Source organism: Engystomops pustulosus, chromosome 2, assembly GCF_040894005.1.
Source record: "Engystomops pustulosus chromosome 2, aEngPut4.maternal, whole genome shotgun sequence".
Lineage (NCBI taxonomy): Eukaryota > Metazoa > Chordata > Amphibia > Anura > Leptodactylidae > Engystomops > Engystomops pustulosus.
In genome coordinates this window covers 47,345,106-47,360,144 of record NC_092412.1, presented here as the reverse complement: position 1 = coordinate 47,360,144, position 15,039 = coordinate 47,345,106, and the positions used below count along the sequence as shown (strand labels likewise).

Here is a 15,039-nt window from a genome sequence, read left to right as displayed (position 1 = left end):
TCCTCTGACAATACCTGCTTATTATACAAATTGTGCTTTGTTGTGCAGCCCTAAAGCTATTATCAGGCCGCATACCATGTACCACTAGGCCAAAGGTTGTCAGAACGAAACTTCAAAGTCTGGAAGTTAATGTGAACAGGAAGCTAATGAGAGAAAACCGGGCATTCCTGCGCTGGATATACATCACTCTTCCTCCCTTACATCCCCATGGCCAGTTATGGCTCATTCCTTAGTGGCCAGGAGGAGAGGAGCATTGAGTAAAGGCTACAACATATTTTGTCTAAAAATAATTAAACTGCTCTGTTGCCCATCGCAATCGAGCAATGATTTTATATTTCAACCAGAAAATACATAATAAAAAGGAGCTGTTGTGATGGCTTTTTGAGCTTGATGTGTCAAGGTTTGACAGAAAAAAAAGCCTAGTTTGGGTGATTTGTCACTTCTAGAAAAATCTATAATTTTGTTTTTTATTTGTAGCTCTAGGCTTCAGCACGGGGCATTGGATTACTAGGGGAGGCTGCGGCACGGGGCATTGGATTACTAGGGGAGGCTGCGGCATTTGGCATTGGATTACTAGGGGAGGCTGTGGCACGGGGCATTGGATTACTAGGGGAGGCTGCGGCACGGGGCATTGGATTACTAGGGGAGGCTGCGGCATGGGGTATTGGATTACTAGGGGAGGCTGCGGCACGGGCCATTGGATTACTAGGGGAGGCTGTGTCACGGGCCATTGGATTACTAGGGGAGGCTGCGGCACGGGGCATTGGACTACTAGGGGAGGCTGCGGCACGGGGCATTGGATTACTAGGGGAGGCTGCGGCACGGGGCATTGGACTACTAGGGGAGGCTGCGGCACGGGGCATTGGACTACTAGGGGAGGCTGCGGCACGGGGCATTGGACTACTAGGGGAGGCTGCGGCACGGGGCATTGGATTACTAGGGGAGGCTGCGGCACAGGGGAATTGGATTACTAGGGGCCTCGGCTTCTACTCAAGTATATACTATAGTATTGTTTCTACGTCTTTGCATTTTTTTTTTTATTTCCCTTTCCATGTCCATAAGATGACAAAGAAACCTTCCTTCCTTCCATGGAAAGCTCTGATTAACTTGCATAAAAAATAAATCCTTTGGCCAGTAAAGTGACTGGATCTATGAGTAAGTGCCCCTGGTTTATCATGTCTGATTTGCTTTTAATACCCCCTGACCTTTCATCAGTAATCTTAATTCCAGAGCAGCCGTGTATATGTTGTACAGATGAGCCTGGTCTATCCCCGGATAGGTGATGAAGGCTGTCCTCCTCCATAATATCTGGTATATCTGCTAGTTTTGTCGGGGTAGACGGCCCCTTTAATGTTTTTCTTGTTGTGTCCTGTTCACAGTGCAGCCTTTTGCAATGTTTTTACCTGTAAATGACCTCTTGTCTTGTCCCCCGAGCACCCACCCGGTCCCATTTTTTTTTTTTTTAAGGGAAATAGCTTTATCTGATCAATCGATCTTTTGCTGCACGTTGTGTCGGGACAGTTTTGTAATGTGTTTTTGTGTATCTTTTTACAAATAAAATAAGAGCACTTTTTTTTCCCTTTCCAAAATATTGATCTAGATGAGTGTTTTATTAATGAGCGGGACAAGTTTTTGTTCCTCTTTACAACGGTTCTTGGTCTGCACCTGCAGATGTATTTTTTGTCTGGTCATACATGAGGGACCACTGAGGGTGTCGGTGTTTATCTTGCTGAGGAGACGGCTGTCCAAGGATGAATGAACTTCTGGAAAATAACCTAACTGAACGTCTTCTAGTATCACCGCTGTGTGTACTGGAGGAATTCTTTTGCATGTAGTCTATCCAGCCTGGGAATGGTTACATTGAATCAGCTATACTAAAATAGATGAGCGGTGGTCCTGGACAGCACCAGTGTATTGTGGCCACTACTCAGGGGATCAACCTGTTGTCACGTTCAAGCTGTCAGAACCACAGGGTTATTTTGTACTGCAATGTGGGATTTTAATAGAAATTAAGCCATTTTATAAACCAAGAAGGTGGGGTGACGCTTGTCAATCAACCGGTTTAGAGTAGCAAGAGGTGGCATAGTGGACTCCCAACCCCCCCCCCCCCCCCCCCCCAAGTCCACACTTGCTTTCCTGTTCCTGGTAGTGTTTGAGTAAAACCTCCCCGCCCTGAGTCACCCTTTTTGTGAATTCAACAGCGTGAACATAAAAGATCCTTTTTGTGGATATATATTTTTGTATACGTTTTTTTTTTTTGCATTGGCCACATGTGTCTAAAGGGAATCTACCCCTACCTTTGTATGCATTGTTAGTAGCATCAGGGATTTGGAAACAAATGCATTTATTTTCCAGGATTGTAGCTGGACTTGGAGCACTGTGGTGCACTTATGTGTGTGAGATCTTTTCACTGTACTGCTACCCAGCCCTCCCCCCGAGTAACTGCTGTAGTATTTAAACAGAAGCCTGCTGTAAGATCTCGCTCATCAGAGTGCTCCAGGACCGGCTACAATACTGGAATATAAATGCAATTTTCACAGTCCTTCTACTACAAACAACACACAGGTACGGTTACACATATCTGCAGGGCCGCAATATCTGCAGCTTTGTATCATCTAAACTGCTGACAGGTTCCCTATAAAATAAAAAAATTAAAGTGGTATAATAACGGCACTAATACGATCCTACCATTGCACCCCCTTGCATCATTGCCATACTTCTTACTCGCATACATTTGGTATAGTAGCGGGACATCGCTTACTGATGAGACCAGTGACTTATAGGGGCTGTCTGGGCTTTTTAAAAGTTTGTATACGGCTTTGGGGGCAGGGAGTATATAAAAAAAAATATTATACTCCGGCTGCACCGACAATCACTGCCGCTCCTGTTTGTTCGCTCGTGTCCTCACTCCTGCCATGCGTCTGCTACACACTGGATCTGATGGTCAGGGCCTCTGTATACCAACCAAACCTGGAGGAGGTGCCAGGGGAGCGGAAGATCTTCATCGTTTGGAAGCACAAAAGTCCAAACATTGGAGAATTTTTTTTTTTAGGGCTGTCGTCCCCTCTCTCTTTAGTTTCTTCATTTTTGCTACAGTGGTATCAATAAAAATGGTTGTAAAAGTGCACATTACCTTTGATACAGGTTCAGTAGCAAATAAGCTGACGTCAGTAGAGCAGCTTGTAAAATGCTTTTATATGGGACAAGGTGCCTGTGTGCCCCTACCATCCCTACTGATCCCTGCTGGAGGGGAGAGGACTCTCGCTGCTTGTGGTTACTGCCTGATGTAGTTTGATATTCATAAATTTGGTTTCCAATGATGTGGTTGTATTTGTTGTGGTTTGTTATTCTGCGTGTGGTTCAGGGCTCTGCCCTATAAAACGTGTATCCAGGTTTTATTATTTAAAGTGTTGGGCTGAGTAATCTTGGCATTAGGATGTTAGATTTTATGGGTATTTGGTTGTGTTCAGTGAGGTGCAGCAGTGAATATCTGTCGGGAACAATATACAACACACACACACACACACACACACACACACACACACACACACACACACACACACACACACACACACACACACACACACACACACACACACACACACACACACACACACACACACACACACACCCACACACACCTGTGGTTATGTTCTTATATCTATCCACGGCTTCCTTCCTTCTAAAATGAATTTTAACATTATGCTCTAGTAGTGCCCCCAGAGCCCTTCTGTTCTGTAGCTTTGCAGGCTGTTACACTGTGCAGGAGCACTTCCTCCTCCCACCGTGTAATATTACATCCGAGTAAGAGAAGTCCTGAAAGGGAGATCTGTCTCCTCTCTGCTCATTTGTGTATGACTTTGGAGGAGATTTTTATAGGTGAACAGGTGAATTTTCACATAAGAGAAAATTCTAGAGAGGACATTTCATATCCTACCTGAGGCGGCTGGTAGTTTTAATGGGATTTTTGCGTTGAGAAAAACGGATAGGTAGTACAGATTCTGGTCAATACATTGCATCCGCTCCAAGGTAAGAAAGACCAGAGGCCTGAAAATATGGAAGCAAATTGGTAACATAAACCCCCCCGGTCCTGGGAGAGGACATGGGTGACTGTCGTACCATGTGCTGCTAGACTGGATGTAATCTTGATGGTTGTTTTCTTAAGATGTGCGCAGCTTCCTGTGACAAAGGAATTTCCTGCGTGAACCTCACTGCCGCGTCGGGAGCAAACAAGTTCTACCTTTAGGTTTACAATGTATGTCTCACTGTAAACCTGTGAGAACCGAAATCCTTATCTCCTCACAACTTACGAGATGTTCTCATTTACTGCCGCCTTGTGAATTCCATTGTAACAAATGCAACTTGCTGATCCTCAAGGTCTTCCACATTACATCTACGAGGTCCCATTCCCCATGTTTACTGCAGGTTTCATGGTTACTAGGGCAGAGGAGGCAGTGGGTGGCGCAGGCCTCGCTCTCTGAAGTGTAGCAAAGGTGAAGCGGTGGCCTGTTGAGGGAGGCTGTGCTTAGGAGATGAACTTTGAGCGGTGCCAAGGTCATTCATGTATGTAAAAATATACTGTATGCATATGTACATTAGGCTCCACTTTTATATTTTCCTAAAAGGAGAGGTTAATACAACATGGGTGCCGGGGTGACAGTATCTATTGCATACCGTATATACTCGAGTATAAGCCGACCCGAGTATAAGCCGAGACCCCTAATTTCAACACAAAAAACTGAGAAAACCTATTGACTCGAGTATAAGCCGAGGGTGGGAAATGCATTGGTTACAGCCTCCCAGTATACAGTCTGCCAGCCCCTGTAGCATACAGCCTGCCCAGCCCCTGTAGCATACAGCCTGCCCAGCCCCTGTAGTAGGAAAAAAAATAATACTGTACTCATCTTTCCGACGTCCCCCATAGGTCCTCTTCTGTCTCAGACTGTCTCAGACAGAAGTGGACCTACGGGTGACGTCAGAAAGGTAAGTTTTGTCTTTATTTTTTTTAGTTGACTCGAGTATAAGCTGAGTTAGGGGTTTTGAGCACACATTTCGTGCTGAAAAACTAGGCTTATACTCGAGTATATAAGGTACATATGGGGAGACTTATCATAAGCTGAACTGTTCTAGTAGCCCATGGCAACCAATCAGAGCTCAGCTTTCATTTTCCTACAGCTGTTTATAAAAAGAAAGCTGAGCTCTGATTGGTTGCCATGAGCAACTAGAACAGTTTTAGCTCAGACACTTCTGATAAACCTCTTATGACACCCCTCCCCTATCCATCAGTCCCATAGAAGTGAATGAAGAGGAGGTGGACATGTATGGGGTGCATGGTCAGCTCATGAAACCACTGAGGATCTCTGCAGTTGAACACTAATTTGGGATATTAATATGAAGTAGTATATGTTTATTTTACTTATACCGGCCATATTTATAGGACTGTACACTGTGATGGCCGTATTCTCGGACTGAGCACTGCTCGGGACCTGGACGCACAGCTTTATAGATGGGTGTCATGCATTGAGTCCAGGTCCTAGGACATAATACTGTCCGGAGTGTCCTAAATAAGAATGTTTGGAATAGCTGATAACTTAAATCTCTTTCCAATACACTGTGCTCTGGCTCTGATGGGGAGGGCTCATGATTCCCTCCCCCCCCCCCCCCCCATTCTGTAACTGGGCCCATGCAGTTATTTATTCAATTGTGTGTGTATATATATTATTGTTGTGGTGTGCAAAAAAAATTCCAGGCATAAATGATCACTTCATCTCAGCACAAAGGGTTAATGGGCAGGCTGCTGGATTTAGCCGCACAGGCTGAAGGCTCTATTCATTCGGTATATTTTTTTTCTTTCTCGTCCTTTCACACATTCCTGAGCATAATTCCACCAGGACCAGCGAAAGCGCTCGGCACGACATGCAACTGCACCCAGGACGCCCTTTCTCCACAAGCCGTGTGCACGCCTGACCCCTCAAACACACTGATAATTTCACCAGCCGCGCAGTCATTTGTATAGCTTCCAGTGTGGCTTCAGGTCCGGACAGATTTGCTAGTGAAATTCTCCACTGCACCGTCTATGGAAATCTGCGGGAACCATATTTCTGTCATCAATTGTGTTTTTACAGAGGGCTGGGATCACATGACCCTGAAGCCACCCATGTCCGGCAGTAGAAATTGTCTGACCACGTTTGTTTTGCTGCTGATTGACTTTATGGGACAGTCCGCTTATGTAATACATATGCAGATTTCCCATTAAATAAGGTTATCTATAGTTCAGATATCATTTTAACATGAGTGATAAGTATTGTATTTTTTTTTCCCCCATAAATTTTAATTTGTTTGCTTTATACCTCTTTCAATGGATAGTAGTATCTGCCCCAAAAGAAGGTACGGATGTAGTATGATGCTTCATGAGGAAACAAAGGATCACAAAATGCCCCTTGAAATAAGTCTCCTTGAGCGATCTAGTACTATGCTCCGGACTGATCCCAAAATAGTGGTCTGACCTGCAGTGATTTACATTTGCAGCTTAGCGGATTTATAAATTGCATCCTTGTGCTATGTTTAAAAAAAAAAAAATACTAGCATTTGGCTGTGTGCGTGTGAACCCATTGAAATACATGTGTTGTTGAGCTAACTAGCAGCATGTATTGTGCACAGGCTACATGCACACAAATGTGATTTTGGGTTTAGATCACACTATGAAGTTTTGCGTTCCATTTAGGACCGGTGGAGGTGGGAGGCTTCACCACAATACGGGCAGGAATGGGATGGGATCTAGCGGTTGGGGCTCGGTCGCAGTGCAGTGGGACATGGTGTGCTCCCCTCTGTGACCACACACAATAGACTTGTAGCTGCCATATATAGCTGTGTACATAAGGCCTAAGGCTGGGTAGGCACTGGTCGGTTCCACATCCAATTCTCTGTACCAGAATATTTTCCTCTATGTTAAGAAAATAAATAAAAGCTACCTAAACCACAAAATAGTGTACATTTTGCAGCTGGATTCTTGTAATAATTTTTTGGGCATCCCTGCTTAAAAATACACATGAATTATTCACTAGCTGTGGAAGTCCTAGGTGAGCAGGTGCTTGTTTTCCAGCACCTAGGCCAGGATTCTGGCAGAATTACCCCACCCATGCCCACATGCCATCTAGTGGATCCACTACTAATGCCCTGCTATGTGCTATGTAAATATCATATATTGCTACGGTATCAGCCGTATGTATGTTCGAGTCCAGTAAGTGACGAGGTATTTTTAATAAGCCGCTCGCTCTGCGTGAAAACAGGAATTTGTGTAATGAGCCAAGCAGACGCTTTCCTGTTAGGAAATTTAGTCTTTTTTTTTTCCCCCCTCTCCAAAATATTTTTCTTTTTTTGGCTGTGACATGAATATGTGACCACAGATGTCCCTGCTGTAGTAATTCTTTTTTAGGACATAATGGGTGATGTAGCTCAGGGTGATAAATGGTCTGTACAGCCAGTACCCAGGTTACGTACAAGGATCTGTACTTGGAACAGGTATATTTTGTAAGTTTATTTATCGTGCATTGTATGCGTCTTTCTTTAAGGTCATTTCACTGATATCTACTATGTGTGTGTGGATATAATGAATCCTTTAGCACTGTAGGCCTTTCTTTTTTTATAGGTCCTAGGTTAGGGCACAAGGCTACAGTTGGAGTGTATTTGACATGACCTCTCCCCTTTCTTAGATGTGATTATTTGTATAGTAACTACTTTCGCAATGAGTAATAAGCTGATGGGTCACTATATGCCTTTATACACAATGATATATTAATTATTTATTGTTTTTTATGTTTTTCAGAATTCAATTCGCCATAACCTCTCCCTTCACAGCAAGTTTGTGCGGGTACAAAATGAAGGGACTGGTAAAAGTTCATGGTGGATCTTAAATCCAGAAGGTGGAAAGAATGGGAAGTCTCCAAGAAGACGAGCTGCCTCCATGGATAACAACAGTAAGTTTGCCAAAAGCAGAGGAAGGGCTGCCAAGAAGAAAGCCTCTCTACAGTCGGGTCAAGAAGGCAGCGGTGATAGTCCAGGGTCGCAGTTCCCCAAGTGGCCAGGAAGTCCTAGTTCACACAGCAATGATGACTTTGAGGCATGGAACACATTTCGTCCAAGAACCAGTTCTAACGCCAGCTCCATCATGCCAGAGGAGGAAGATCTTGGAGATGCCGATGTACACAGCCTTGTGTATCCTCCTTCTTCTACCAAATTGGCATCTACTTTGCCAAGCCTGTCAGAGATTGGAAACTCTGAGAATATGGAGAATCTCCTTGATAATCTGAATCTTTTATCTCCAAACGCCTCATTGACTGTTTCAACACAGTCCTCACCCGCCTCCATGATGCAGCAGCAATCTGGTTATTTATTCACGTCACCAGAGACAAATATGGGAACACCTGACCCAGAATTCAGAAAATATACCTATGCCCCGGCTGGCATAAACTCCTTATCACAGATGTCTATGCAAAGCGTTCCAGAAGGTAAATCGCCCTACAGGGCTGTGGGCCCTTATAATGTTCCTGCTGGACTTCTAAAGGAACTGCTTACCACAGATTCCCCACCACATAATGATTTGTTGGCTTCGGAGTCTCCGGTTTCTCAAGTCAACGGTAGGGTTCTGAGTCAGAATGTGCTGATGGCATCTAATTCTGGAATGTCCGCATATGGCACCCAGCCACCCCACAGCAAAATGAACACCATTCCCCATGCACATCAACAACATACTCAGCAGACCTCCATGAATGGTCGTGCCTTGCCCCACACCGGGGGTACCATGACTCACAGTGCTGGCCTCAGCCGCCTATCGACAGTGAAAACTTCATTACAAGTGCCTATGACTCAGCCCCTTCATATGTCCGGCATGGGTTCTTATCCTACAAACAGCTGTAATGGCTATGGCAGAGTTGGCATAGTTTCCATCCACCAGGAGATGCTGCCTAGTGACTTGGACGACATGTTCGTTGAACGCTTGGACTGTGACATGGAGTCCATTATTCGGAATGACCTCATGGAAGATGGAGAAGCAGATTTTAACTTTGATAGCCTATTATCAAACCAAAGCTTTCCTCACAGTGTCACAACCACCACACACAGCTGGGTATCGGGATAGAGGCAGAAAGTTGTAAGTATGGCGCTTGTTTGTCATCGTTTTCTCACATTTCACATAGTATTAGTAATAAATGCCTATTAGTGTCCCAACCACTAGAGTCCCAAGCCCCTGTTCATGCTCGCTGACGTAAAGAAGTGATAGAACGTGGGCTCTCTAGGTCTTTGGGGCTCAATGAAAAATATAGACATTGTTCATGGTCAACGCTGTCCATCCCATAGACTTGTGAATCTGGCTCCTGCATAGTGTTGTCTTGTGTAGCGACAACCCACACAAACTCTACAGGCTTCAGCACCCATAAAATATGTAACTTTATGTACTTGAATCTGGATCTGTTCTTGTTGTGATCATGTACCTAACCTGATATTAGGTGAGGTATTTGTGATTTTTGTTAGCTGATATCCCTCAATTCAATGGATCACACCCACGGACACATTCATGTCTATGGGTTTATGCATACGACAGTGGATTCCACAGATTCATGTGCGAGCTGTTGGTCCAAACTGAAAAACTGTTGACACACTGACTAGCACATGTAGCCTATAGTGTATAGAAAAGTAGGAAAATTTTCATTTTATTTTCATACTCTTTTCATAGTTTTGAGCTATGGCTTGCATCAGTTTGTAGGAGTAACTACTTAAAGGGGTTTTCTCGTCTGGGCACTCACATTCAGTTTGATAAATCTGATATATATAAACATTTCTTCAATTGGATGTTATTAAAAAAAAATGTTCCTGTGTGAAGATAATTTCTCATAAATGTAGTCATTTTGTCCCTTAGAAACGAGATAGCTTCCTCAGATACGGCCACCTCTACTGGAGGGATTGCACAAAGAAACAAAAGGTTATTGTATATGAAATGTCTGGGAGTTACTGCAGGTCCCACAGCCGTCCTGTGGTAATCATCGCTGAATCCTGGTGGTCCGGCAGGAATCTATAGCGCATGTCTGGCCACCGCTGCCAAAATGAGATGTGGTCGTATCCGAGGAATCCATCTCGTTTCTAAGGGACAGAATGACCACACTTATGAGAAATTATCTTCACACAGGAACATTTTTTTTAATAACATCCAATTGAAGAAATGTTTATAAATGGAAGATTAATGAAACTGAATGTGAGTGCCCAGACGAGAATATCCCTTTAAGCAATTCTCATGGCTGCCTCTGTAACTGGATAAATCGCTGTTTCCAAAGACAAGTTACCTGTGGATTTCAACTTTTTTGCACATGGTTTCTAATTGTTATAATTTGTAACTTAATACCTTACAAATCCCTTGCTACTAATTCTTGTCTGGTCCTCCACTAGTTTATCCGGCTACAGCCTGATAAATGGAGACTGGTGGGGGAGAAGAGAAGATGGAGGAGAATAGGGTGGTGAATAATTCAACTATCAGAAGTAGATCTGATGGTAGATTCCTCCTGCTGCCTCTGCCCTAATCTGTCATTTAATAATGGAGCTACTTCTGATAGTAGAATGCTCATGGTAAGTTTCCTTTGTATAGTGGGAGCCAATATATTACTGTTGTTCTCGTATAACAAGGCAACCAGGACCCCTTCAGACCCCCATAGACCTTTTCTAGTTGTAAACACTGTGTCCATGAGGTATAATAATGTGCATCCATGGTGTACACAGTCTATTGGATCCTTCATAGGTGATTTACCAGTAACATTGTTTGGTAGAAGACTCAAAAATGTGTTGTAATAAAAAGATTTAATATTGATCCATTATGCAGATAAGGTCACAAGTTACTAAAGGGCGGTCCCAAGCCTGGTACTTCCTCTGAGTACCATCAGCGAGCCCTATCTAATCTTCTTGGCTTTGAATGATATCCTTGGTATTAGAAATTGGCTATTGTTGCCCGTGCTTTGTTCTTGACTGTCATGTAATATAAAGGTTAATATTATTTCTATTTTAGGCAGCAACGCCATAAAGGACAGCAGAAGGATCCTCCAAAGATGATCTTCTCTAGCCTGTTCTTCATCAAGCCTGAAGAAATCTGGAAACATCCCAGTGAACACCAGTTTTGTGCTGGACCTCTCTCATTATGAAGTGCCAAACTGACTAAAAGAAAATGACTGGGGAAAATAAAATAAAAAACCGCTCACCTAATTGTTGCCATTGGGATGCTTGTACGAGCAGTAAATGATGACTTTATGGTGTTGTGTGTACCTGCTTCTTCGCTCTAGGTGCTTGCTGTGGACGTGAGGCCTGCTCAGCAGTGGGGCTTCTATTGTCAAGACTGGAAGCTACTAAAGCCCCTTAATGCACTAAATACCCTAACAAAAAGCATAAAGAGCTATCGCCAGCAAATGTTTTTTATTATTATTGCTATCTGTCTCTTTGGTAACTGCCAAAAATATGTCTAGCGGCAACAGTCTAATTTATTTACATTCCAAACTAACTGGGATTATCCCTGTTATAGGACCAACACCTACATAATCCAGGATCGGTGCTAGTATTTTGTTTCAAACAAAAAAAGATTTTATCTGTCCTATAAATTCTTTAAATTTTTGTTAATGAAAAATGTCTTAGAAAAAAAATACAAATAACTGGAATAATCTGCCTCGTTATCGGACGGCGCCCTAGTCTTTCCATCATACAGCGCCAGAGTTTGGTGTATGGGGTTCTTGAAAGACAATATAGGATATGGTACAGGTGACTGTGACCCATAAGAACATACTTTAATTTGCATATTTTGAAACCAGCGGGAGCCTAAGGGTGCGGTCACACGTCACAGTTAAAACTGCATCGCAATTAGTTTTGGGTTGGTTTTAGGTGGTATTACTTATTTTAACAAGATAAAGACATCAAATCAACAGGTGAATAAAATTTGTGGAACAGCTTTCTCCTTCAAAATCATATTCACCCATTCAGTTCATGTCTTTCACCTGTGAAATTGACAAAACTGCACCTAAAACCGCCTCAATACTAATTGCGATGCAGTTTTAACTGCAACGTGTGACTGCACCCTAGATCTCTGTTAGGCTCAGACAACCCAACCTTATTCAGCTGTGTCCTAGAGCCTGTAAAGACATTCACAGCCAATTTAAGGAATGGAAAATGAAAACCGGTAGCTTGACAAATTATCTTGATTCACGTGTGTATAAATATTCTGTCACCAGCTCTTGTTTAGCTTTATCTGTCTCTATGGTAACAGACAACAAACAAGCTACATGTAGTCAGATCTGCAGTAAATCACTCTTCTATCTAGGACTGATGGAGGAGAAGAGCAAGATCTGCCTACACATGGTTTGTTGCCTGATATCATGGAGAGGCACAGGTCTGCCTAGGAGCTGTTGATGCAAAATTATATATTTAGTCTTCATCTCATAATTTTTTTTTTTTTTTTAATAAAATAGTCAAGGTTTACATAGCCATTAATGCACAGCTGAGATGAGGTCAATCTTTCAGACCCCGTCACGCTCTGGCATGCTTGTATTTTGGGTTTGTCAGTATATAGTGCCTGGATTGTGTACCTCTCCTAAATTTGAGCACATCTCAGACCGGCTTTGTGTCGATCCATTTTGAGGCTTTAGCCGTCAACTACAGAGATAAGTTCTGATCTTGTACATAAAGCGTGTTTTTAATATGTATGTATAATTGTTTTTTTTATTTTTTTTTTCTCCCAGTTTTTGGTAAATCTTTGTCGATTTTATGATGTTTGTCTGAACTGTGCCAGCATTGTTATTTCCCACATAGCACAGGAGCATTCAGTATTTCAATGTGCGCTTTGTATCAGTTTTTGTACCTACAGGATTTGGGTTATTTTTGTTTTTTTTAAATCTCTCCACCCCCTTCCCCTATATCATGTTTAAATATTTTCATGAAAAGGAAAAATGGAGGAAACCGTGTATATAAGAAGTAAATATTTCTTCATTTTTGCCTAAAATGTATAATTATTTGTACCGCTTACTTGGGAGAGAATGACTTTTTTGTTTTTTCTTTTGGATTTTACATGTATTCCTCCCCCACCCCCAACTAAGCTTCTGTTATGATTTTGACACCATAGTACTGCTATGAAGTAGGGGGGACGCTCATAGCCCAAATGGAGATGTATGATCCCGGCCAAAGAATGTGTAACTTGTAGGCACAGGGTTGGGATAGAAGCGTTTGCCATCTCTTACGCTCATAGATTTGGTAGACGCTGACACTGAAGAGCTAAATGTTGCTTCATTTTCTGGAAGTCCTTATGGTTTTATACATATCTTCATCATCCTTATGTCTTCATGTTTGGTTAATGTATATACTGGAGTCTTAATTTTATCTAGGATCTTGTGAGAATTATTCTCCTAATGCTATACAGGAAAGAGAGGTCATCATTATCAGGCGGGTGGCCGCCAGACTATTGGCTCTCCCTTTGGACATCTTTATACAATGGGCTGCAGCAACTTCACGCCTCATAGTGGTTCAACACTAAATTGCATAAGGGATTCATTTTCTCACGGCACTGATTCAGTACAATATTACAACATGATAACAAAACCCTTAGAAAGCTGCAATTTACTTGCAATGAACATCACAGAAATGGATAGATCCACACTTTAAGCAGCAGAAGTAGATGAACTTGTGGTTGCCATCGGGACATGTAAGGGGAGGGCACATCCAAGTGAATGGGAGGAATCTGCATTACCCTACCCTTGGTAGCCAATTAAGAGGCTGCATCTTAAAGGGCCCCCCAACCCAATAATGATGATCTGAAGGTGAGCCACAAGTCTGAGACCACCGATCTGATACTTCTGGACCATCTGAACGATTAGGCTATTAAAACCCTGGTAAAAGTTGCCCTGATACTTTTGGATGGTGAGTAACATTTGTACCTACTAAATGGCCAATGACTGGGTCAATCATGAACTTTAAGGGCATCTACCATCAGAATGATGGACTGTTTGCTAATGAGCCTGAGGGGCTCCAGGCTCCATAGGTGTTAATGGACGCTAGAGCCCCTCAGGCCCCTTTGCATATAGTCTTTCATCCTGGTGGTAGATGTACTATAAGAAATGGCTTTCCACATGGGCCCTACCAGCCATTAAACTATGCCGAAAGGGATAAGCTAAAATCTGTCAACACTTAACATGTTAACTAACATGTCTTCCCCCTATCATGTCTGCCGTACGGCTATATACGCCCTATTTGCACATGCCCATATACACACACCTTGTGACCGTCTACTTTTAAACGGTCATATCTTCTGTGGCTCCTAGAAACTCTATTCTGGCGTCCGATTAAAGAGGAGAATCTGCTTCTAGGAGATGATGAACCAGAGGGATCCACTTTTAAAATGTTACTGTAAAAAAAAAAAAACTGCGACGGGAATCGTCATCTGTATATAAAATTAACAGTGGATATCTCAGACGCTGATTCTTATAGAAACATGATCCTGATATTATATAGACCCCTTTACGACTTAGAAACGCCCTTTTTTTTTTTTTTTTTTGCACTCCCCAATTTCAAAATTTTTTTTTTTTTAAATAAATGTACAGAGCTGTGTACAAATTGCTCCTCGCAGTAACGTTATGTATGATTCCACTATAACTGGGTTAAAAAAAATCCAAATGCTGTGAAATTGGTGAAAAATTGGTGTTCTGTAGCTCAACAAAATGTCTCTCGGGGCATGATGGGAGTTGTAGTTTTGCAATAGCTTGAAGGCAAAACCGTCCCTAATATTGGATAAATCAATTGGATAAATTTCCTGACACAGCACCTTATTTTCAGTTCTGTGTATATAAATGCGTCACAGAATGTCATGGTAAGATCCTCATCATGATGAAAGTAATAGCTGCATATTCTCTTTCATGTAGGCATAAATACTACACAAGTAGACCTAGGACTATCCAGAATGAAGCAACATGACCTCTAGTGTCAGAAAACCCCCTAAGCTTGTGCCCCAATATGTGGATTGTATGGACT

General features: G+C 42.6%; 1 protein-coding gene across 1 annotated transcript in view; it reads left to right on the top strand.

Annotated features, from left to right (window-relative positions):
• Positions 1-12,475, top strand: part of FOXO1 (forkhead box O1) — a 36,945-nt gene extending 24,470 nt beyond the window's left edge. Inside the window, exons 2-3 of the mRNA XM_072134461.1 lie at positions 7,826-9,148; positions 11,048-12,475. Coding sequence (XP_071990562.1) covers positions 7,826-9,136 — 1,311 coding nt within the window. The 3' untranslated portion in view covers positions 9,137-9,148; positions 11,048-12,475. The remainder of the gene's footprint in view (positions 1-7,825; positions 9,149-11,047) is intronic.
• Positions 12,476-15,039: the final 2,564 nt, after the last annotated feature.